This window comes from Pleurodeles waltl, chromosome 6 (assembly GCF_031143425.1).
Source record: "Pleurodeles waltl isolate 20211129_DDA chromosome 6, aPleWal1.hap1.20221129, whole genome shotgun sequence".
Taxonomy (NCBI): Eukaryota; Metazoa; Chordata; class Amphibia; order Caudata; family Salamandridae; genus Pleurodeles; species Pleurodeles waltl.
Genome location: NC_090445.1, coordinates 1,080,444,598 through 1,080,468,129, shown reverse-complemented (window position 1 = coordinate 1,080,468,129; position 23,532 = coordinate 1,080,444,598). Strand labels below are relative to the sequence as shown.

At 46.3% G+C, this 23,532-nt stretch overlaps 1 protein-coding gene across 17 annotated transcripts in view; it reads left to right on the top strand.

The window, feature by feature from the left end:
- The window catches only part of UBR4 (ubiquitin protein ligase E3 component n-recognin 4), a 1,862,787-nt gene that overhangs the window by 1,591,215 nt on the left and 248,040 nt on the right, over positions 1 to 23,532 (top strand). For all 17 annotated transcript variants that reach the window (XM_069240131.1, XM_069240143.1, XM_069240141.1 and 14 more), the window contains one exon: positions 13,368 to 13,458. In XM_069240131.1, the coding sequence (XP_069096232.1) occupies positions 13,368 to 13,458 (91 nt within the window). The remainder of the gene's footprint in view (positions 1 to 13,367; positions 13,459 to 23,532) is intronic.

The following is a 23,532-nucleotide window of genomic DNA, read 5'->3' as shown; positions in this document are numbered from 1 at the left end:
AAGAGCATCAGGAAAACTAAACAGCTATTTATTGCATTCCAAAAACCTCATGCAGGAAACCCAATATCAAAACAAGGTATAGCCAGATGGATAGTTAAATGCATCCAAATCTGCTACCTTAAAGCTAAACGACAACTGCCCATTACACCAAGGGCACACTCAACCAGAAAGAAAGGTGCTACCATGGCCTTTCTAGGAAACATCCCAATGCAAGAAATATGTAAGGCAGCCACATGGTCTACGCCTCACACATTCACCAAGCACTACTGTGTAGACGTGTTATCCGCACAACAAGCCACAGTAGGTCAAGCCGTATTAAGAACATTGTTTCAGACTACTCCCACTCCTACAGGCTGAGCCACCGCTTTGGGGAGATAACTGCTTACTAGTCTATGCAAAACATGCGTATCTACAGCGACAGATGCCATCGAACTGAAAATGTCACTTACCCAGTGTACATCTGTTCGTGGCATCAGTCGCTGTAGATTCGCATGTGCCCACCCGCCTCCCCGGCAGCCTGTAGCAGTTCGGAAGGTACCTTCAACTATTTGTATATATATTATTTTAACCTTAAATAGGTACATCCTTAGTCACTCCATTGCATGGCCACTATTACTACAATACAACTCCTACCTCACCCTCTGCGGGGAAAAACAATCGAAGATGGAGTCGACGCCCATGCGCAATGGAGACAAAAGGAGGAGTCACTCGGTCCCGTGACTCGAAAGACTTCTTCGAAGAAAAACAACTTGTAACACTCCGACCCAACACCAGATGGCGAGCTATGCAAAACATGCATATCTACAGCGACTGATGCCACGAACAGATGTACACTGGGTAAGTGACATTTTCATTCTCTACCATTGAGCACGCCGCTGTTTCCTCCTTTTTAAGGATCTGGATATCATGGGAATAGGCCCCAAAGTCTGCTTGCGTCCTCTCTTGTACTGGAGACTGCTCTGGACTACTCTGGAGCTTGCCTCATATACTGAAGCAATTCAGGCAGTATTTGAAGCTGATTGCTTTCTTAGTGTCCTCTAGCTTAGTTATGTTAAGGCATCATTGTATTCGCTTGGCTGGTGCGTGCTCTGGAATCGCCCAACCAATGCTGCCTTTTCTTTGAAGCTTGATTTTAAAAACCGGCATTTGAGGATGGTAGATTCTGTGGAGTGGCGTGTAGCAATTCATTCCAAGCTGTCTCATGCTTTTGCTGATCTTAAAAATGCGCGCAGTTATGAGGCATTTTGGAACATAATTTCGACTCCTGAGGACAGGAAGCTGTACTTTCAGTTTTGTGTAGAAACCCTACCATTAAGATCATTCACAAGCAGTTGGTCATCTGATGGGACTACTGTCTGTCCAGCTTGTAAAACCCCTATTGAAAATCTGCGCCATGTATTATTTGTCTGTCCTGTTTATGCAATTCCTCGCAGGGAGTGGCTTGCTCCTGCCTGCAGACTGCTGGGCGTCCACAGGACTGCTTTAGCTCTTCGAATTCTTAGATCAGACACCCATTATGTCTTGGTTACTGCTATTGCTAAATTTCTTGGAGCTTTGTGGACCAATAGAGCAAAGATTTGATCTTTAATTATGTGAATCTGCTTTGTATGTTTAACTTTATGTAATTGCAGTTCGCTCCTATGATGAATGTGGTTTGGCTCACTCGTGAAATGAATTGTTAACTAGTGCGTGTATTTATAATACTACGGTGCTGGTGTGTATTTTTATAGAGGGGTGTCTGGGAGGGGGATATCATTTTAGCCCTTGTGGCTTTTGTCACATAATCATTACTTTCTGTTTAATCCTAAAAATGGTGATGATGCAGCTGGTGGTTACATGATAACTGTATCCCTTATGGAAATACATCACTGCTTCCATTGCTTTTGGGCCAAAGAAGCTGTGCATTGATTATGTTGAATCTATGGTCTAAAATTCTTTAATCAATTTCGTAATCTATCTGGGAAAGCGCTTTCTGCTTTCTTTTCTTTTTTCTAGTACTGTATTTGGCGTTGACCTCTGAACAAACTATTGTGCTTTGCACTGATTTTATAACTTAATATTTTTATGTGTATGCTGCTGGAGTACTCTGTGTACAAACCTTATGTTTTGAGATTCGGGCCCAGTGGTATTTATTGTCTATGGATTTTATTCTTATCTTAATCTATTTTTATGCATATGAAATGTGATGTGTTAATGTCTGTTCTGTGCTTTTATGGTATTAGTTACCAAATTAAAGCTTATTTGAAATGAAATGGTCATACCTCAGAAGTTTAGGGAATTCCTGTTGACCCAGGCACATGACATTCCTCTTGCAGGACATTAGGGGCATACCAAGACTTGAGAGAGAGTTGTCCCACACTTTCACTGGCCCCACATGTCTGAAGACACCAAGGAGTTTGGTCGCTCCTGTGCCCCCTGCCAAGCCAGTAGCAAGTCAGGTGTGGCACCACAACAACCCCATTCACCCCACTACCTGTGGTTGGGGTTCCCTTTGAGAGGGCAGGGATTGACATTGTTGGTTCCCTTGACCCTCCTTCAGCCTTTGGTAACAGATTTATTCTGGTGGTGGTGGACAATGTTGCTAGGTACCCAGAAGCCATTTACCTTAGGACAAGTACAGCTCCTGCAGTGGACAAGGCCCTCCTGGGAATCTTTTCCAGGGTGGGTTCCCTACGGCGGTTGCATCCAACAGAGTTGCAAACTTAATGGCTGGATACCTCAAAACAGTGTGAAAGGAATGTGTTGTAACCTATAAATTAACCTCTCCTTAACCACAAGGAACTGGTTTGGTTAAAAGATTCAACAAAACCCTTAAAGGTATGATCATGGGACTTTCAGAAAAACTCAGGAGGAGATGGAATGTCCTACTACCTTGCCTTCTTTTTGCCTATAGAGAGGTACCACAGATGGGAGGGGGTTACAGCCCATTCGAACTTCTGTTTGGGCATCCAGTTAGGATCCTCCTTGCCTTGTAAAGGAGGGATGGGAGCAACCCCTCAAACCCCCCAAACAAGACATAGTTGACTATGTACTAAGCCTGCGTTCTCGCATGGCAGAGTACATGAAGGCCACCAAAACATTTGAGGTCAGCCATGAGCTGCAAAAACAATGGCATGACCAAATGACTGTGCGGACTGTTTACCAGCCAGGACAGAAAGTATGAAATTTGGAGCCTGTGGCCCCAAGAGCACTCCAGGAGAAGTGGAGTGGTCCCCACACAGTTCTAGAAAAGAAAGGTGGTCACCTGTCTGGTTGACATGGGCAGTCCAAGAAGCCCCCAAAGGGTGCTTCATGTGAACAGCCTCAAACCATTTTTTGACAGGGCTGACGTGAACTTGCTAATGGCCACTGATAAAGGGCAGGAGGGAGAGGGAGTGACCCTTTCCCTGACCTTCTCTCCACAACCCTGTTGATGGCTCAGTGGAAGGGGTAGTCTTTGCAGATTGCCTCTCTGAACCGCAACAAGCTGACTGCAGGCAAGTTTTCAGTCCGTTCTCAGAACTCTTTTCCGTGACACCCAGCCAGAGAACCTGGTGTGTTTATGATGTGGACACAGGTGATAGTCTGTCTGTTAAGATTAAACTCTACAAGCAACCTGACCATGTCAGAGATTGCATCAGGCAGGCATCCAAAAGATGCTTCAGTTGAGGGGTATTGACCGTTCAGTTCTCCCTTAGACTAGTCCAGTAGTACTTGTGCCAAAACCTCATTCCCAGGGCAGAAAGAGAGAGATGAGATTTTGTGTAGACTACAGAGTTCTCATTACATTCACTAAGACTGATGCCCATTCTATCCCCAGGGCAGATGAGTTGATAGATACTCTGGCTGCAGCCAAGTATCTCAGCACTTTTGATTTCACTGCAGGCTATTGGCAGATCAAATTAACGGATGCTGATAAACCTAAAACATACTTGTTTACTCCTGGTGGGCATTATCCCTTAACAGTAATGCGCCTTGGTTTAAAAAGTGCACCTGCCACATTCCAGAGGTTGGTGAATCAAGTTCTGGCAGGCTTGGTAGACTTGTTAGTACAGTATATGTAGCTGATATTTCTGTATTTAGCACCACCTGGGAGGATCGCCTGGTCCACCTCAGGAGTGTACTTGAGGCCTTGAAAAGGGAGGCCTCAGTATCAAGGCTACCAAATGCCAGATAGGGAGGAATATAGTGGTTTACCTGGGCCATCTGGTAGGTGGAGGCCAAGTTCAACCCTTACAGAGCAAAATCCAGGTCATTATGGATTGGGTTTCTCCAGCTACCCTGACTCAGGTCAGAGCTTTTCTGGGCCTGACTGTATTGCAGGAGATTTGTAAAGGGGTATGGCTCTATTGTGACCCCCTTGAATGATCTCAACTCCAAAAAGATGCTCGAAAAGGTACAGTGGACAGTTAGCTGTCAAGAGGCATTTAATGACCTGAAAAGGGCCATGTTCTCCGCTCCAGTTCTTAAAAGCCCTGACTACTCGAAATAATTCATTGTCCAGCTAGATTTTTCAGAAATAGGAATAGAAGCAGTACTGTCTCAGTTTAATGAAGAGTGACAGGATCAATCAGTAGCTTTTATCAGCAGAAGATTGACCCCCCAGAGAGAAGCGTTGGTCAGCTACTATTGAGAGGGAAGCCTTTGCTGTAGTCTGGGCCCTGATGAAGCTGAGGCCATACCTGTTTGGCACTCACTTCATTGTTCAGACAGACCACAAGCCCCTCTTGTGGCTTAAACAGATGAAGAGTGAACATCCAAATCACTTGAGGTGGTCCATTTCCCTCCAGGGGATGGACATTTCAGTTGAAACAGACCCGGGAGTAACTATGCCAATGCAGATGGACTTTCCAGATATTTCCACTTAGAAAATGAAGACTCACCTGGTTAAGGCTAGCCTTATCCTCTTTTGTTTGGGGGGTGGGGTTATGTAGGAAAGTAGCATCTTTCTATCATAGTTACCCCCCACTTTTTGCCTGGTGTCAGTGTTTTTAGGCTGTAGTACACTGGGATCGTTCTAATCAGGACCCCAGTGTCAGTGCTCTCTCCTCTAAATTTGATTACATAGTAACTTTTACATCCCACAATTACATACTGGTGCACCCATGTAGGTCCCTAGTATATGGTACTTAGGTAGCTAGGGTATTGGTACACTAGGAGTCTCCCATGGGCTGCAGCATGTATTATGCCACCCATGGGAGCCCATGCAAACTGTCTCCAGGCCTGGCATTGCAGCCTGTGTGAAATGGTACACGCACCTTTCACTTTAGAGGTAAGGCTTGCCTTATATCGCAGTCACTGGACGAGAACACTAAGTCACCCCTATGGTAGGCCCTTTAGCCTAGGGGCAGTTTGCATGGTCCCAAGTGTGACAGCACCCCTGCATGAGCAGAGGTGCCCCTACAAAACCTAGACTACCCTCTTTGGGCTTTGTAAGTGTGGGGAAGTCCTTTTAAAGTATGTAGTGGACACTGGTCAATGCGAGTACTCCAACTTACATGATGGCTTCACCAAACCTTTCAGACAGAGGTTCAAACTTCATGTCTGCTTACTTCACATCAATGTGGAAGGAATGTGATGTGACTTATAAGTTCACAACCCTATACCAACCCCAAAGAAATGGTTTAGTAGAAAGGTTCAACAAAACTATGAAACGTATGATCATGGGGCTTCCTGAAAAACTCAGAAGGAGATAGGTTGTCCTTTTGCCATGCCTGCTGTTTGCCGACAGAGAGGTGCTTCAAAAGGGAGTGGACTTAAGTCCCTTTGAACTTTTGTTTTGCCATCTTGTTAGGGGATCACTGAGTCTAGCGAGGGAAGGCTGGGTAGAGACCTCTCAAAGAGCCTAAATAAACTTAGTGAACTATGTGCTTGGCCTATGTTCCGGGGTGTCTTAGTTCATGGAAAAAGCCAGCAAACATCTTGAGGCAAGCCAAGAGCTCCAGAAGCAATGGTTTGACCACAAGGCTGCACTGATGGAGTACCAACCAGAAGGTATGGATGTTGGAGCTTGTAGCTCCCAGGGCCCTTCAGGACAAATGGAGTGGTCCCTACCCTATCCTAGATATAAAAGGTGAGGTCACCGATCTGGTGGACCTGGGCACTCTCAGGGGCCCTCACAGGTCATCCATGTGAACCCCTTAAACCCTACTGTGACAGGGCTGATGTGACCATACTGATTATCACTGATGAGGGACAGGACAAAGAGAATGAACCTTTCCCTGACTGTCTCTCCCACAATTCTACAAGTGGTTCAGTTGGAGGAATGGCCTTTTCAGACATCCTCATTGCCCAATAGCAAGCTTATTGCAGGCAAGTCCTGAGTCAATATGCTGTTTTTTTTTTTCTTTGACCCCTGGTCAGCACTATCTGATGTACCCATGATGCGGACACTGGAGACAGCATGCCTGTCAAAAGCAAAATCTAGTGACAGTATGATCAAGTCAGGGAAAGCATTAGAGCTGATGTAAGTGAGACGCTGGAACTTGGGGCGATTAAGCCCTCTGAAAGCCCAGTGGTTTTAGTTCCCACACCTCATTCCAAGGGTGGTAGCCAGAGTTGAGGTTTTGTGTGGACTGCAGTGGCCTCAGTGCAGTCATTTAGACAGTTGTTCACCCCTTTTCAGGGGCTGATGATTTAAATGACAGGCTGGGTGCAGCTAAGTTTCTCAGTGCCTTTGATTTGACATCCGGGTACTGGCAGTTTGGGCTAACTCCAGGATCCAAAGAGAAGACCGCATTCTCAACCCCAGATGGGCACTTCCAGTTTACTGTGGTGCCCTTTGGATTAAAGAAAGCCCCTGCCACCTTTCAAAGTTTGGTGAACAAAGTGCTATTGCTGTCTATAGCTTTACTTGACAAGATCACCTTATCCACCCTAGGAAGATTCTTGAGGCTCTGCAGCAGGCTGGCCTAACTATCAAGGCAATCAAGTGCAAGATAGGGCAGGGCACAGTTGTATACTTAGGCCATCTTGTAAGTGGAGGCCAAGTGCATCCCTTCAACCCAAGATCCATATAATTCTGGACTGGGAGGCTCGAACAACCCAGACCCAAGTCAGGGCATTTCTTGGTTTGACTGGGTACTCTAGGAGGATTGTGAAGGGGTATGGCACTGTAGTGGCACCCTTCACAGAACTTGCCTCAAAGAAACAACCAAGGAAAGTGAACTGAATAGTTAGTCGTCAAAAGGCTTTTGACACCCTGAAGGAGGCTCTGTGTTCAGCACCCAATCGAGATGATTCAGGTCATATCAAACAGTTAATTGTGCAGACAGATGCCTCTGAACACGGGATAGGCAGAGTCCATTCCCAGTGATGATGGCCAGGAACAGCCTGTTGCTTTCATTAGTAGGAGGTTACTTCCTAGAGAGCAGCGTTAGAGTGCCATGTAGAGGGAAGCCTTTGCTGTGATCTGGTCCCTGAAGAAGCTGAGACCATACTTGTTTGGTACTTACTTCCTTGTTTAAACAGACCACAGGGCACTCAGATGGCTGATGCAAATGAAAGGAGAAAATCCTTATGGATTTCACAGTGGAACACAGACCAGGGACTGACCATTCCAGCGAAGATGGCCTTTTCTGGTTTTTCCACTTGGACAGTGAAAACTCTCTTGGGAGAGGTTTGTTTGGGAGGGGGAAGAGGGGTAGCAAAGTGGCTCCTGTTTAACACAGTCACCCCCACGTTTTGCTCACTGGTACTGAGGGTTTTCGACTGAGGTGCAGCTGGGTCCCTACTAAACAGTTCCCCAGTGCAGGTGCGGTTTCTCTAAAAACAGGTAAGAATGTTTACAGTTGGCACACACTCTACCCTTCTAAGCCTCTAGTATAGGGTACCCCCTGGTAATTGTGCCTGGCTAGTGGAGAGGATTCCTAAGGGCTGCAGCACGCATTGTGCCACCTTCAGGGACTCCCCAAAAAATCAAGATGCACACAGCTGCCATTGCAGTCTGTGTGTCCTGGTGAAAGCCAGGTGAAAACACATGTCACACTCATTGTGTCTCATGCCTCCATCACTGCATCTAAGTATGTGTGAGTCAACCCTACAGCAGGCCTTTGAACCCTCGGGCAGGGTGCATTATATATGATGTGTGGTCCTATCTGTATGAGCCCCATTGCTGAGCATTGCAAGTGAGTAGGGAAGCACTCTTAAGGTATGTGCTGGGCACTCGTCATCACAAGTTACCCAGCTACATAATGGCTTCACTGAAACCCATGGTGTTCGAAAGCAAACATCTCATCTTAATAAATCGAGGCTGATGCTAGCCTTGGATTTATTGCGATATACACCCAGAGGGCACCTTAGAGGTGCACCCTGAGCCCCACTAGTCTCTTGACCAGCCTGCCACCACAGACAGGTTGTGGACCCCCTGTAGGTGAGAGCCCATTCTCTGACGCCAGAAACAAAACCTGCTCCAGAGGTAGGTGTTGCCACCTACTCTAGCAGGACGGCCAACAGATCTGCATAACTAGGACAGAGGCTTCAAAGGCCCTGCCGCCTTTGGTATGTGACCCCCAGCTTCTCCAGACCTTGGTGTAGCACCCCCTGCCCTGAGGACCATTTGACACAAGGACATGCAGGATAATTAATCAGTAGGTGTGTACCAACCCCACTATGGTGGGCTACCTGAAGTTGACATTCGAGGAAGGGTTCCATCACCTTGTTTTTTGTAGAACTAGGCCTTCTGAGATAGGGTTATGCTCATTCCCCACAGGATTGCGAAATATAGTGAGTGTAGTCACCCCAGGACTACGTAACCCATTGGCTACTTCTCTGCACACCCCTAAAATGAGTATTTAGGTGGCCCCCAAAACCAGAACAGATTTGACTGATACAAGCAGAACAGGGCACAGAAGAGCAAGAATTGTATATGAGTGGTAAACTTTTAGTGCAAAACCATGCCTGCCTACCTGATCCTATCCTGACAATCAAACATCCCGACTCATCCTGCAGTTGTAGGGACTTCAAAAGCCTCAGAGGATCTTCAGCACTTAGCCAGTCCATCCGCATCTCCCTGGGAGTGGGGGAGCCACTTCTCTGCTTCCCTAGGGCACCAAGCACAACGTCCGTATCAGAACAGTGGAAACCACCGGGTCCACCGAAGCAGCAGCCATCCAGAAGGAGGTCAGCATATTCAGAGGCCAGTTCAATCTTTCCTCCTAGTGAGAAGACATTACGATCACCCGGAGCAAAACTGCAGCAATACCTGGGGTACTGGACCTCTTGGACCAACCAAGGCTTATTAAATTCCACACCAGATTCCAACTGTGCATCTGAACACCAGCCGGCGAGGGACATCAGCATCTCAGAGGACATCCTTCACAATCATCCACTAGCTTTGTTTTTTCTCTCTCTCTGCAGGTCACCCAAAGAACAGGGTACGCCTTGATGCAGGAGCACCGCAGCTAAATTTCCTCTGCACCAGAGGACCCTGGCACTCGACTTCCAGCAGTGTCCCTCTGTTCCCCAGATGTCCACTGACAAGCCCCCTGTTGGGAGCTCACTTGCGCTCTTTTTAGGTGGCCCTCCTAGTTTCCAAGTTTGTGGTGCACAAGAACCCGACTCAACTACCACCACTGCACCCGGACACCCCTGGGCAGATACAACTGAACTTCTGGTCGTGTTTGTGACTTTACACCTTTAGCACCCTACTGTCTACAGGGGACCCCTGTGAACTGGTTGCAAGGACCCCTGTGCTGTAAAAGTATATTTGAACCCTTACTGCATAAAAGCGCATTTGAGTAAAAGTGGTACTTGCAAATATTTTTACAAAACTGCAACAGCACTGATCTTGAAAGTATTGTAATGTTGGAACATAATATAAACAAAGTGACTATTTTTCCAAACAGTTGGTCTTGAGTGTGGTCTCATTTATTGACTCTGTTCAACAAATGTTTAGCACTAACCTCTGATAAACCTAACTGCTCACCCACACTACCACGAAAGAGCTTTTGGGATTGTCACTTTTACTCATGTAAACCAATCAGGGTCGCCTGTACTGTCTGCATAGTGTATCCCTACATTTATTACACTGCTTAGATAGTCCCACCCTTTCCTCAAAAACAGAATTAAGGAGGCACTGTTAGGAAGCATACTAGTGGAGGTGACCAGCCTAGTGGGAGTCTTTACTAGGTGTCATGGAATTTACTACCATCTGCTGTGCTACCTTGTAGACCTTTCTGTCTTAAAGGGCAACAGAAAATGCATAGCATTTGATGTGCCTAGCACTGGCTAAATAGTTCTCCCTATAATTCACCCACCAATCAACATGTACATGTTACCTATGCAGAGGAAACCTAATGATTTCAAGTGTAGCATTTTAATAAAACAAAAAATATGTAAAGGCATGCAAACTGTGTAAAATTATTTTGTGCCTTTAGTTCATTGGCCTAGGCACCTGCCCATAGAGTCAGAAATCCGGACAGTTATTTGCCTGAGGAGCAAAGGCAGTGAAGGCAGAGTCTACAAATAGCAGCATTTGTTTGTACACGCCTTGTTTCTCCGTCATCTATCTGCACAGCGTGTGGCATCTCTGGCTTCCCACCAAAACCATTTTTAAAAGGAGCCAGGCATGAGGATTTCATTTCTAGTCAAGCTTCTTCATAGGAAGTGACATCGCTGCATTTCCCATCATCCGTTTCCAGAGGCACTGGCATCACTTCCTGCCCCTTCTCACTTCACTAAACTCCTCAACATATCCCCTGCAAAGGACAGACAAGACAAGACATAGCCTGTTTGGGCTTATGCCTGAACCCAATGCCTTTCACTCGTTCTCCTCCTACCTTTCCTGTCAACTTCATTTTGTTCACATAGACAACTCTAGGTCCCAAAAATTTTTTATCATCAGCTGTGTCGGACATGATTTCATGCTGTAGCCTGCTGTCAACATCCTCATGGAGCCCCTTGGGGCGCTGCCCACAGACAACAGTATCAAGCTTTACCATTATGCTGACAAAACAAATCTACCTTAAAATATTCTCTACTCTGGGCACCCTACACTCAATCACTGCTTTCACCTCATCCAAATGAGGATGTCCAACACCTACATGAAGTTTAACCCACTCAAGACCGAATTCTTAATATTTGCCAAGAACATCATGAAATAAATAGTACAAATCTATTTTCGGAGACCTGAACTTTGACTGCTTCGAACTTTCACCGAATGCCAAGTTACTTTGATTCATCTTAGACACCAACCTCATCCTCAAGGAACCCATTGCCAGAATAATGTCTCCCTTATTATTAGCTCTTTCTTTCAAAGTGATTGTTTTTTCTAGAAAACAAATTCAGAACTACCCTTCAGGTTTGTGTACTGTTGCATTTGGATAGTATTAACCCCTGGCTCCTTGGCCGCACAGACTTCACCTTGGCACTTTTTAAGGGCATCCAACATGCATCAGGATGTCTTATGCAGGGCCATAAGAAATATGATCACATTATCCACATCTTGAAGGTATCCCATAAGCTCTTTTTGTTAGCCCACACCCTTTTGAAAACCAGTTGAATCCTTTACAAAGCCTTCTTGATCGTCAGCCCTGCCTAACCAGTGGACAAGCTTACCAACAAATTTGCTGGCTCTTGGCACACCTGCAGCCAGGCCACCATCAGACTGGAGAAAAAAGCGTTAAAAAAAAAAAAGACAGTAAGTATTTTCATCTATGCACCATGGATCTGGAGCAGCATCCTAATATCAATAGAGCTGCCCCAACACTGCTCCAGTTTAGTAAAGAGCTGAAGGCTACTTCACAATGCAGTAATAATCCAATAGTCCGCTACCTCTCACTGTCAGGTTTGGTGTCTGAGAGCTTGCCTTTGCTCCATAAATGGTTCTCCACTGGCTTATTGGCAAGGTTTGCGATATACTGGTACATACTAAACAGTTTGCGCTATACCGGTACACCACATACATACATACATAATAGACTACGCTGCTGCTTTGATTGTCACACCCTCAGCAAAAGCACCCCATTTGTGCTTGAAGGAGTTCTGTTTATTTCCATTGACGGCCATCAGATGTTTTGGACACACCTTGAGTGGTGAAAATCTATTTGATGATGAAGTGAACCCCACTCAGCAGAGATTTCAGGAATCGAGACAGGCGTTCTATATGATATAAGAGCACAGAGGTTGCAGATTGTGCAGTAAATTCCCAAGGTTGGTAGTGTAAACACTTTGTTAGGCAGCCCAAGTATCAAAGACTGTATAATGGTAGAGCGCAGGTAAAGCAGAAAATAACTTCATAGACTTCTTTAATATTGCAAGGCCAAGTGAGGTAACTTGGGCATTACAGTTACATCACCCTACACCATTCAGGTTTTGAAATGTAGTCCTTGCTCACTACAGGTGTCTGTGCAGTATTAAATATCCGAAATGCATAGCCTCATTCAGCGTCAGCTCATCTATAGAACTGCATGTCTCAGAATACACTTTGCCTTACTCTACACAAGCATGTTCACAAGGCTGCGTTTGATAGAATGTACGCTTGTCTTAGTACAGGTTGAACACTATCCATAGACTCTTACACAAACAGCCCTCCCATGTTACCATGCAGCATGAAGTCAACAGATTGTGCAGCAGAAAGGACCTGAAAGTAGGATGTATAAACTTAAATACTTGAAGTTGTCCATTAGATGCTAGAAGCAAATAAATAGAGTGCCAATTGACATGGTCTTGGTGTTCAACCTTTGGATCAACTCTAGGTTAAAGGACTGAAGTCTTTTCCCTCATTTTAATTTTTGGTTGATCGATAATCATACAGTGCCCCTTTCGTAAACAAGATAAATGTAGTATTGATAATCTGATTTTCTGAAAATTTTAGAGCCTGTTCACTTGAACTCTTTAAAGCTCAGGGCGGGAGTCCACAAGATGCCTTTTAGAAAGTTTAAATTGCAATATTTGAATGACCACAATATTATTTCCAGAACTTTTCATCTTCCTTGAAGAAATAGGTTTTATTTCTATGATCTGGCTCCCATTTAATTGGCATAACTGTGGAAAGCTTTTGCAGCTAAGATCCCGAAATTTGTCAAATTGAGATGAAGTTTGGTCTGAAAGATTACCTAAAGTACTCCATCAGAGAGTGCTCCATTTTTTATTCCAGGGTTCACGTTAAAAATATGCTGCTGAGAAACTGTTTCTGCCTCATTTGGTAACTCGCAGATTATTTGACTACGTTGTACTGACAGTCTGACTTACGACCCTGCAAACGCCATAAATTAGTAACTGACCAACAAACGCCTGAGGAAACTACATAATATGAGGTTTGTGGCTTTGTCAGACTTTATGCAACTTTATAGATGGACATAGTGTGACATAAGATTTGTAAAGCACCCAATACTGGGACATATTAATGTAGGTTATGTTTTTTTAAATTGTTTTTATTTCTGATTTAGGGACAATCCTGAGGCCACCCAGCAGATGAATGACCTGATCATTGGAAAGGTGTCTGGAGCATTGAAAGGACACTGGGCTAATCCAGACTTGGTAAGAGCTTGTGCAGGATGGCACCTCTAAAGCTGCAATAATAGTTGGCCAGAGTGAAAGGACAACTTCAGCTACTCACTCCCTTGGAGGATCTGGTTGTCTTCAAGAAGGAGCATGCATAATTGTGTTTCTTGAGTGAGTGAGTTTAGACCTTTCTCTTCTTGGGCTGATTGTACCTCCAGGAACTTGGGAGTTGCTGAATTCATCATGCCCCAACAGTGGATTTCCCACAGATTCAATATTTTGGCTATATCTCTATCCGGCTAGATGTCAGGGTATTTATTTAAATTATTTTATTCCCCCTCACTGACATCCCTCTCCCTTACCTCATGAAAAGTTTTAGTCGGTTTATGGTTCCTCCAGTTGTGTCTTAACAAGATTTCAGTACTATGCTGGTGACACTAAGGGTCTGGGTATTAATTCAGATGTTTATAAGCTGCCAGGCATTTAAAGACTAGAGATTTGCATTCATTTACTTTACTTGTTTATCTTTATCAGTGTAACAAAAAACATGAGCTTATTTGCAATAAATGCTGTGCTGAGTACACCATACTTTTGAGAGTTTGAAGTGGTGAACCCTAAAACGTGGTTAGAGAGAGTTTGGACAAATAGATAAAAAGACAAGAACAGTAATCCAAGAGAACACCCTGAGGGAAGCTACAGACATTCATTTGGACGAGCCCTTTTTTATTGATGATGTGTGACTCATTCTCTGGTAGCAAGATCTACAGAACAGATCTGTAGTTATTTAATGACTATATTGCTCTTCATTTCAAAGAAAGAGTTTGTTGAGTTTTAGGGTTGAGCAAATTGAATGAGCAGTACCATCATTGGGCAAAAAGAGGGTTGGGTACTGTAGGAAGGTGGAGGTGGGCTGATCGTGTCTGGATAAAACAATGTTTCTGTTATAGTGGCCTATGGGGGTACAGATAGGCCATTTACAAACTTAGCTGTTGTGGTGATAAGTTTAGAAAAGAGGGCAGATATCCAGAAAGCTTATCTCTAGTGAGGGAACAGGGCAGGTGTGTCAATACTGATGCGTTCTATCAAGAAAACATACTTTTGAAGCATTATCGCTATGATATTGCAGTAATAGTCTGTTAATTACTATAACATTAATGACTGGCACGGCAGAATTAAATTGGTGTTGACCATGATATTTATTAACACATCTGGCTACCATGATCATGCTGGCTGTTACTGTTTTCAGTCACATGGCGAAGTTAGGTAACTAACAGAGGTTTCATGTGTGCTCTGAGTGGAGAGAATACGTGAGCGGTTGAGTGAGTAGACAAAGTGGAGTTAAAGCATGTAGGATGCAGATGATTTCAGTTTTGGTAGAGCTGAGCATGAGAAATGTAAGACCATCCGTAATACCCCTTGTTTTAATGGATAGTCCTTCCCACAGATTTCTTATTTTAACCTTCCCAGTTGCTGAAAGGAGTCATTCATTTCTTCCAATAGCTGTGCGAATCATGGGGCCATGTGGTGGTGCTTAACTTAAACCACAGATCTTTGTTTACTCCTCCATTGTTGAGATCATAGGTCCATGCATGGTGTTATGAGTATGAGTAACCTCAGTTCCATATTTTCCTGTTTCTTACAGACTCTGGATTTATAGTTGCTGATAAACTGCCTGTTTTTTTAAACACTTTTGAGAGGTTTTTTTGAATTTTAAATCCTTTACAAAATGTTGTTGATATATATTGGTGAGTGACCTTCATTTTGAGTGTCTGCTGCCTAGGAAAGACTTATGATGCAGTTACATCTAAATATTGCTCTCTGGTGTAATTTAAAAGTAGTTAATAGTGAAATACAGAGGTGTTACTGTTAAAGGCTTTAGGTTAAGAGAATGGACCAAAATGGAAATCAGGAACATTTCCAAAGAGAAGACCTTCTTACTAAACCATCCCCCAAGTGACTCCAGCAACTGAAGTGCTTCCCTCATTCTGCTCTTATTCTCAAGGAGCACAGGGATTACTCTTATTGTTCCCCATAGCCTATATCAGCTGCCACTCAACAAAGCCTTAACTGACTCCCGCAGTGGCACTTGGGGCTAAACTTTGTTTCTGCCCACCTGTAAATAGATGGGAAACACAGTGCCGCAGACATGCTCTGGGTGGCCCATCTTTTTTTGATGCAATACCCTACTCCAGAGACTCTGGTGGTTAAGCCTTCCATTAGCATGGTTAATCGAAACTCCATTCTTCATTCACCCTCTACCCCATACATACAGACTTGAAGAGAATTGAGGTATTCAGGAGACAAGTGTTTTTTTCAGCGGACCTTGTCCTTTTGTCATTTAGTGCCAGCTGTTTGCTGAGTAGGTACTTCTATTCATTATCTCATGACATGATCTAAGATCAAGCCTGCCGTCACAGAAGAATTCTGCCCCAACTACAGTAAACCTCCTGACATCGCTGGAGTTCTTGGTCAAAATGCTGAAGTGACACCTGACTCAATTGCACAGGTTACCTTTCATCGAAGCCATTTTGGATATGGCACGTTACCGGGCCTTCCAAGTTTAGAACGTTTGACACTGATTCCTATGTTTCATCCTCTGCCCTGTGTCTCAGGCTATTCGTTTCTTGGGTTATTGGCCTCCTGCAGATTGACCATGCCAGGTGGCAAATGTGGTCTTTGCAGTGGAACCTGATGTCTCAGTTGGCCCTGGACCATGTTTCATGCAGGTTTTGGAGAAAACTGCAAAATATATGCCTTGGTGGCTGCTCAACCATAATTGGACCTGCAGCAGACTCCTCGCCCAACCCCACCCAGAGCTGACAGTGGTGACAGGTGCTTCACTGCTGGGACATGGAGGTCATTTGGGAGAGATGGATATCAGAACACATTTGTCTCTGGCAGAGACTGGACTCTGCTGTTGGAGTTACAGGCCATTAGCTTTGCGTTGATAGCCTTCCTGCCATCTCTTAAGGGGAGGTTGGGGCACCACCACTATGTGGTATTGCAACAAGCAGAGCCGTGAGTAATGAGGCCCTGCCTGCAGGTGCTGCGGCAATGGAACTTGCTGTATTGTCTGGGAATTCTCCTGATCTTACACCTCTTGGCTGGATATTTAAACACCAGGGCAGTCAAACGCAACCAGCAATGCCTAGCAAATCACATTTAACCCAGAGGTGGTGCAGGGTATCTTTGAGCAATGTGGAGAACTCTAGCTCAATTGCTGCAACATTGCATAGAATTTGCAATGTCAGAGCATTTGGAAGGCTGTCTCTTGGAGATGTATTCAGTTTAGAATGAACATTCAGGTTCTGATCCCAATTTCTTTGGAAAAGGGCTCTTCTCCCTCCCCAAAACATCAGTAGAAAGAAGACTAAGGTTTCTTAGCCTAGCACCTGCAGTGGTAGCTGGTGCATAATCACCTGTCTTGAAAGAAGCCCTTCTGTCATCTAGCAGGGGGTCACTGTGGTGACTGATCTATCTTTTTTCGGCTGGGGCAGTCATCTTGGTGTCCTGGATATTTGAGGCCTCTGTTCTCTCGTCCAGCAAAAGTATCACATTGACATGCATGAAAGCCATTCATCTGGCTTTGAAACGTTTCCATCATCCAGTTGATCCAGGTGTTGGCTATAAATACTTCCACAAAGTGGTATGCCAACAAACTGGGTGGCTTAGCCTTGCACTTCGATACCAGCAGGCTGAGGCTATGCTGATTGGGCTCAGGTTTATACGCGGAGGATCATGACATTTGGCTGATGGTGAACCATTTTTAAGGGTCCGTGAGCATGCGCCCAGACCACCTCAGTCGGTGTCACCTTGCCAACGATGAGTGGCAGCCTCACCTAACAGTAGTTCCATCCATCTTCAACTTTTGGGGAACACCTCCAGTGGATCTTTTTGCTCACTGAGAGAACAGACAGTGCATACAGTTCTGCTCCCTGCATTTTCAGTGTCAGGTCAGTGATTTACTTCACCTATTGCTGTGCTTTCCACTTCCGCTCAGAGCATTACAGCATCCTTGTTTGGACCCTCATAGGGCCCTTAGTTTTATATAGAGCTTGTGAGTTTCGGGGAGATGCAAACATTTCTTGGGTTGCACCGGTGTCAAGAATAGCAAGGCCCTTCAGAAGTGAACACCCTGGTTCATCCCGTTTGTAAAGGTCAGCTCATATAGAAAGACCGTCAAGAGAAATTTGTGAGTCCGTTGCACTAAGGCTGCCTTTCTAGCACTGTCTTGGAGAGTATCATTCTGGAAATTTGCAGAGAACTTACAGACCAGTGTTGGTGGCTGGTTTTCTGACTCCTCCTGCTGAAGGTACCGAAAATAATGGGTTCTATGGTGAGGGTAGACTTTTCATTAAGATCTGTAATACTGCAGGCAATTTGACCAGATGCCAAATTCGTCTCTGAAAATGAGTGGAAAGAACACAGGTGGTATCTGGTGGGCTGGAGTCATCAAATCTTTGTGTCAGAATTATACTTATTGGATTACTCTGCAAGAATGAATTAACAAACTGTTAATTAGGCAGGAAGCATTTAGATAATGCTTGTGTTCATTCCAGTTGCATGTATGTAGAAGGTACATTCATGCTCTCCGAAGAGCAAGATGTCATCAGTACATCTTACTGTTCTAAACCAGAGATAGTATATGGCTTGACAAACTCCACACAAACATACACAGCACGTGATGCAACAAACATGCATAGTAGCTTTCTGTGCTTGCAGAAGGTGCCCTGAAAAGTTTACATGCACAGAAGAACAAATAAATTACTTTTCCATCATAAAAATAGGGACAATCAGAGTAGAGGCTCCCTTTTTCTCTAAACACTGTATTTCTCCAAGCTCCCTTCTCTGGAGTCTGGTTTTCTTTTTTTTTTTTTTTTTGGCAACGAAATTTCAAGTTGGTATGGTTGGATCAGTGAGATTCCTTGGGTTGATACTGAATATGCTTTTATGAGCAATATAACACTAGACACACTCGGCACGATACACCTTGTTGTAAACACCAATTAGTGTATTTGGCTGGGGAAAGAATAGCTAGGCTTTCCCTTATGTTGATGTGCATTTCACATGATGAGAAATGAGAATCGTAGTGGGCTGGATAGTTTCAATTAAAAAGTCTACCACACGATTTATGACAATCCATATCTGATAGAGACATCTAGCCGCTGATTCCTTATATTACCGTTCTTATCCAGATGTCAGACTGGATCTGGAAATGTTTTCCAGCAGTACCTCTGTGCGTCAGTGAAGGGCGTTGTGCGACTCCATAGCGATGTCGTCCAGCAGATGTGACGTTGACGGAGTCCACATAATCCCCTTCCTAGCGCGCTGATGTCAGTTCCTTCTTTTCCGCGCTACAATCTGGAGTTCCTCAGGCAGTTGGCCTAGCGCAACAAAAAAAATTGTCGGGGGAACAGTATGCCCCTTTGCACCTTTTTCTACATTTCCCTTGTGGCAGAAAGATGTCAGCCACAGTCTCGTACTGTTTGTATGTGGTTCCTTGGGGAACACCACAACTCCGAGGATTGCGGCTCATGTTGTTGCCTTCGTCCGAAGATGTTGTAGGAATGTCATATGAAGATCTTGGCAGCACGCATCGTCATCAGGCACGCTCCAGGTCCAGCGAGCCGTTTAGTTTGTTCATCACTCTTGACGCTGAAGGAGCAGACTGTAAAATGCAATCAGTCTAAGTTGCGGCATCCGCCAATGTCTGGTAAGTCTGGCATTTCCGATGCCCTCTCCCAGTCCCCAATTGAGGAGTCTGCGCATGAGTCCACTCCGCGCCACCCTGCTTTCTCTTCAGCTGGAGTGACTTTGGCCCAGATGCTGGATTATATCAATTTCCTTCATGCCATCTTCGGGCCCCAACCTCCCTCAGTTGCGCTTCCTAACAACAAGGTGGTGAGAGGAATCCTACCTGACTCCATGCCAGCGGGATCACCCTCTGCGTCAGATAGGCCCTCTGGATCCATATTCGATCCGTACCGGTTCCGGTGCACAGCCCTTCGCGGTTCCCACCTGTGATGCTGGAGTTCGATCAGCCAACGTTGGCAGCTCCAGTTAATGCAGAACCTATTACCCTATCCGATGCCAAGATTAACATTCTGAAGTCAGGCGATGTCAGGTGCAGTGTAGGTGGTGCCACCCAGCATGGACACCTTTCCTCCTCCTTCTCATCAATCCCTTGCCATTTTTCCTTCGAGGGAACAAGCTTTTGAAGGTGAAAGAGTGAAGCTGGAGTTTAGCAACCCTGTGGACAAGACGGTCCAGTCTCCTCTGGAGGGAAGTTGTCTGACTGAATTGAGTGAGGCTAGTGGCCTTGAGGCCTTACGGCATTCGGACCTCCTTTCCACTGCCACAGCTTTGTGACGGAGGTGAGCTCCTCCTTTGTTGAGGTGTTGAAAAGGGCAGCTGCTGTCCTAGAATTGCAGCTCCCCTCTTTGGAGGTGACCACTTGATAACAATGCTTCAATTGGACCAAACAGGAATAATGCCTGTGCTCCCATATAGTGAGGCACCATATCATCTTTTATCTGATAGAGACTTCTAGTTGCAGATTCCTTACCTTTGAATTTCCCCAGGCGTCAGACTCGATCTGGAGATGTTTTCTTAGAGCAGTACCTCTGCGTGCCATCAGGAGGGGACGGTCAACTCCGCGGGCGTGGTTGGCGTCGTGCTCGCCGTGATGACATTGTGGTCGTATTTAGACACCACCCCGGTGCGCTGACGTCCGTTCTTTTCTTTCCGCGCCAGCCTACGCGCAAATCCGGAGAAGGGCTACCTCAGTCATTTTTTGACTACAACATTTTTGTCGTATTCTTGACGAGTTCGTGAATGTGCCAAGGGATGTCCCGGAAGAACGGATTCAAGCCCTGCGACTCCCGTTACCGAACTGTCGGTGACGGATCGGCACCTCGTGTGCTTATGGTGCCTGGAGCGCGATCACGACCCGAAGTCGTGCTCTGAATATCAGGCCATGAACCCGAAGGCTTTGAGGGAGCGGTCCCTAATGCTCATGGTGGCCCGACACTCGACTCTGCGGCGCTCACTGTCCCGTTCTAGAGGAAGGTCTCGAGACCGGCTGCAGAGTCACCATCACTCTTCGTCCTCCAAGTCAATTGGGACTTTCAGGTCACAAAAAAGATGTCAAAGAAGGACAAGCGTTCTTTGACTTCGCCCCGTCAATCAGATGATATGACGCGGGAAATGCATCAACGCTCTAGGCCTCCATCAACGGAGCCGCCTTCTGTGTCGGCACTGTTCTTGCCCGACTTCCCGGGAGCCGGAGCCACCCCCTCCCAACTTAAAGAATTTTATGAGGCCATGCACCCCATTTTTGGCTGTCCAAGCCACCTTCGGCACAGGTGAGCCGGTTAGGGTCCCTTCGCTTTCAAAGCCATCAGCTTCGGCCTCTGGCTCCAAACCCCCCACTCCTGAGAGCCTTGTCATCCAGGCTGCTTCTTCTTCTTCATCTTGCGCATTCTCTGTCTCACCCCCGGATAGGGAATCAAAAAGACTGGATAAAGTCTAGCACTGCGGTCCATGTACACCGCATGCCTTTTGGGCGACTATTCCCCATACTCTCTGGGATACGGTCGCGCAAGTGCTGCCTGCAGTTCCAGATGAGGCCCGGACTGTCCTGTCCCAAGCCATAACAGATGGGAGGGGTGCAGCTAAGTTCACAATTCATTGTGTACTGTATACGACTGACTCTCGGGGCAGATCGGTTGCATTGACGGTGGAATTGAGACGGCACGCCTGGCTGAGAATGTCTGGCTTTTCGGGGGTTGTCCTGCAATCCTTGATGGACATGCCCTTTGATGGCACACGTCTCTTTGGAGATAAGGCGGACTCGGCGCTCGAGCGCTTTAAGGATCCACGAGCCACGGCCTGGTCCTTTGGCCTTGCGCCCCCACCTAGACGGCCGCAGTCCGTCTTTCACCCCTTTTGTGGCTACAGAAAGGGCACCCAACCGTGTCCTTTTCCCCCTGGCCACAGACTCACGAATGCTGTACAGCCTCTGCGCGCCCATGGGTTTCCACGTTCCTGTGGCTCAGGGAGCCAGCGGGTCGCCTAGTCCACCCCCAACCCTCCTCAGCCTCCGAAGCCTTGCTAGTCTGCAGGTACATCAGGATCCAGAAGGTGGCAGGATACGCAATCACCTGCCCCAATGACAAGCCATTACCTCGGACAGGGGGGTACTCCAGATCGTCCGAAGAGGCTACTCCCTCCCCTTCGAGACATCTCCTCCAGCCATGCCACCTTCATACAGTCAGACATCAGACGATCATATGGCGCTTCTCCGCAAGGATGTCCAAGCCCTTTTGGCCAAAGGAGCTATAGAGAGGGTTCCATTGCCAGAAGTAGGTCGTGGTTGCTATTTCCGCTACTTTCTGGTTCCGAAAAAGGACAAACGTCTTATGCCTATATTAGATCTTTGGTCCCTCAATCTCTTCCTAAAAAAGAAGTTCAAAATGTTGACATAGGACCTGAGCCAATCTGCCCTGGATCCTGGAGACTAGATGGTAGTGTTGGACTTGCAAGGCGCATACTTCCACATTCCCGTCTTGCCGGCCCACTGGCGTTACCTACGATTCGTGGTAGGCACTTTCAGTTTACCGTGCTCCCCTTTGGTCTTACCAGTGCCCTTCGAGTGTTCACGAAAGTGATGATAGTGGGTACAGTTCATCTGTGCAGGTTAGGGGTCCCAGTCTTCCCCTACCTCGACGATTGGCTGTTGAAGGCGAACTCGCCCCAGACAGTCATCTCCCACCTCAGACTACAGCCAACCCTTTGCTTTCGCTGGGGTTCACTATCAACGTGCCGAAGTCACACTGGACTCCTTCTCAGACGCTCCCTTTCATCGGAGCTGTTCTGGATACTGTGCAGTTTCTGGCATATTCTCCCGAAAAGCGAGTCCATGATATTCAGGCTATGATACTGATGTTTGACCCTCTGTCCTGGATTTCGGTGAGAATGACTCTGAGGCTGCTGGGCCTCCTGGCCTAGTTCAAAATGCCAGATGGCATATGCGGGCTCTGCAGTGGGACCTGAAGTTCCAGTGGGCGCAGCATCAGGGAAATCTCTCCGACAAGGTCCAGATCTCAGGACGGACTGCGAAAGACCTGCAGTGGTGGTTAACGAAGCAGGATTGGGTCGAGGGCAGATCCTTCTCCTTTCCTCAACCAGATCTTATGGTCGTGACAGATGCGTCACTTCTGGGATGGGATGGTCACATGGGAGAGGCAGAGATCAGAGGCATCTGGTCTCCGGCGGAAACAGGACTCCATATCATTTATCTGGACCTCGGAGCGATTCGACTAGCATTGAACGAATTTCTTCCCTCCCTCAAGGGGAAAGCAGTGCAGGTGTTCACAGACAACACTACCACCATGTGGTATTTCAACAAACAAGGCGGAGTGGGGTCGTGGACTCTTTGTCAAGATGCCCTTCGTCTCTGGGCTTGGCTGGAACATCCGGGCATTTCCCTGGTGGTTCAACACCTGACAGGCTCCTTGAATGCCAGAGCAGAGTAACTCAGCCGACGATGTATGGTCAACCATCCGGAGGTGGCTCAAGGTCTCTTTCTGCAGTGGGGAGAACCTTGGATGGACTTGTTCGACTCCTTAGAGAACGCGCAATCTCAGCTGTTTTGCGCGTTCAAGGTGGCACTCGCTCAGCAATGCTTTTCGTCGCGAGTGGAATTAAGGCCTCCTGTATGCCTTACCGCCAATACCACTTCTGCCCAGAGTTTTGAAGATCAGGCAAGACCGGGCCCAAGTTTTACTGGTGTCTCCGGACTGGGCACGAAGAGCTTTTGAACATGGCCATAGCTCCTCTGATCAGACTGCCTCCTTGGGAGAATCTTCTGTCACAGCAGCAGGGAAAGGTCCTCCATCCGAACCTGTCAACTCTGCAACTTCTTGCGTGGAGATTGTACAGCGACAGTTGACGTCTTTCGACTTGCCACCTGAAGTCTGCAACGTTATCTTGGCAGCCAAGTGTCCCTCAACCAAAACTGTACACGCCTGTCGTTGGAAGACATTTGTGGCATGGTGCATCGACAATTCTGTTGATCCTCTATCTGCTCTTCTCTCAAGTTCTCTTTAT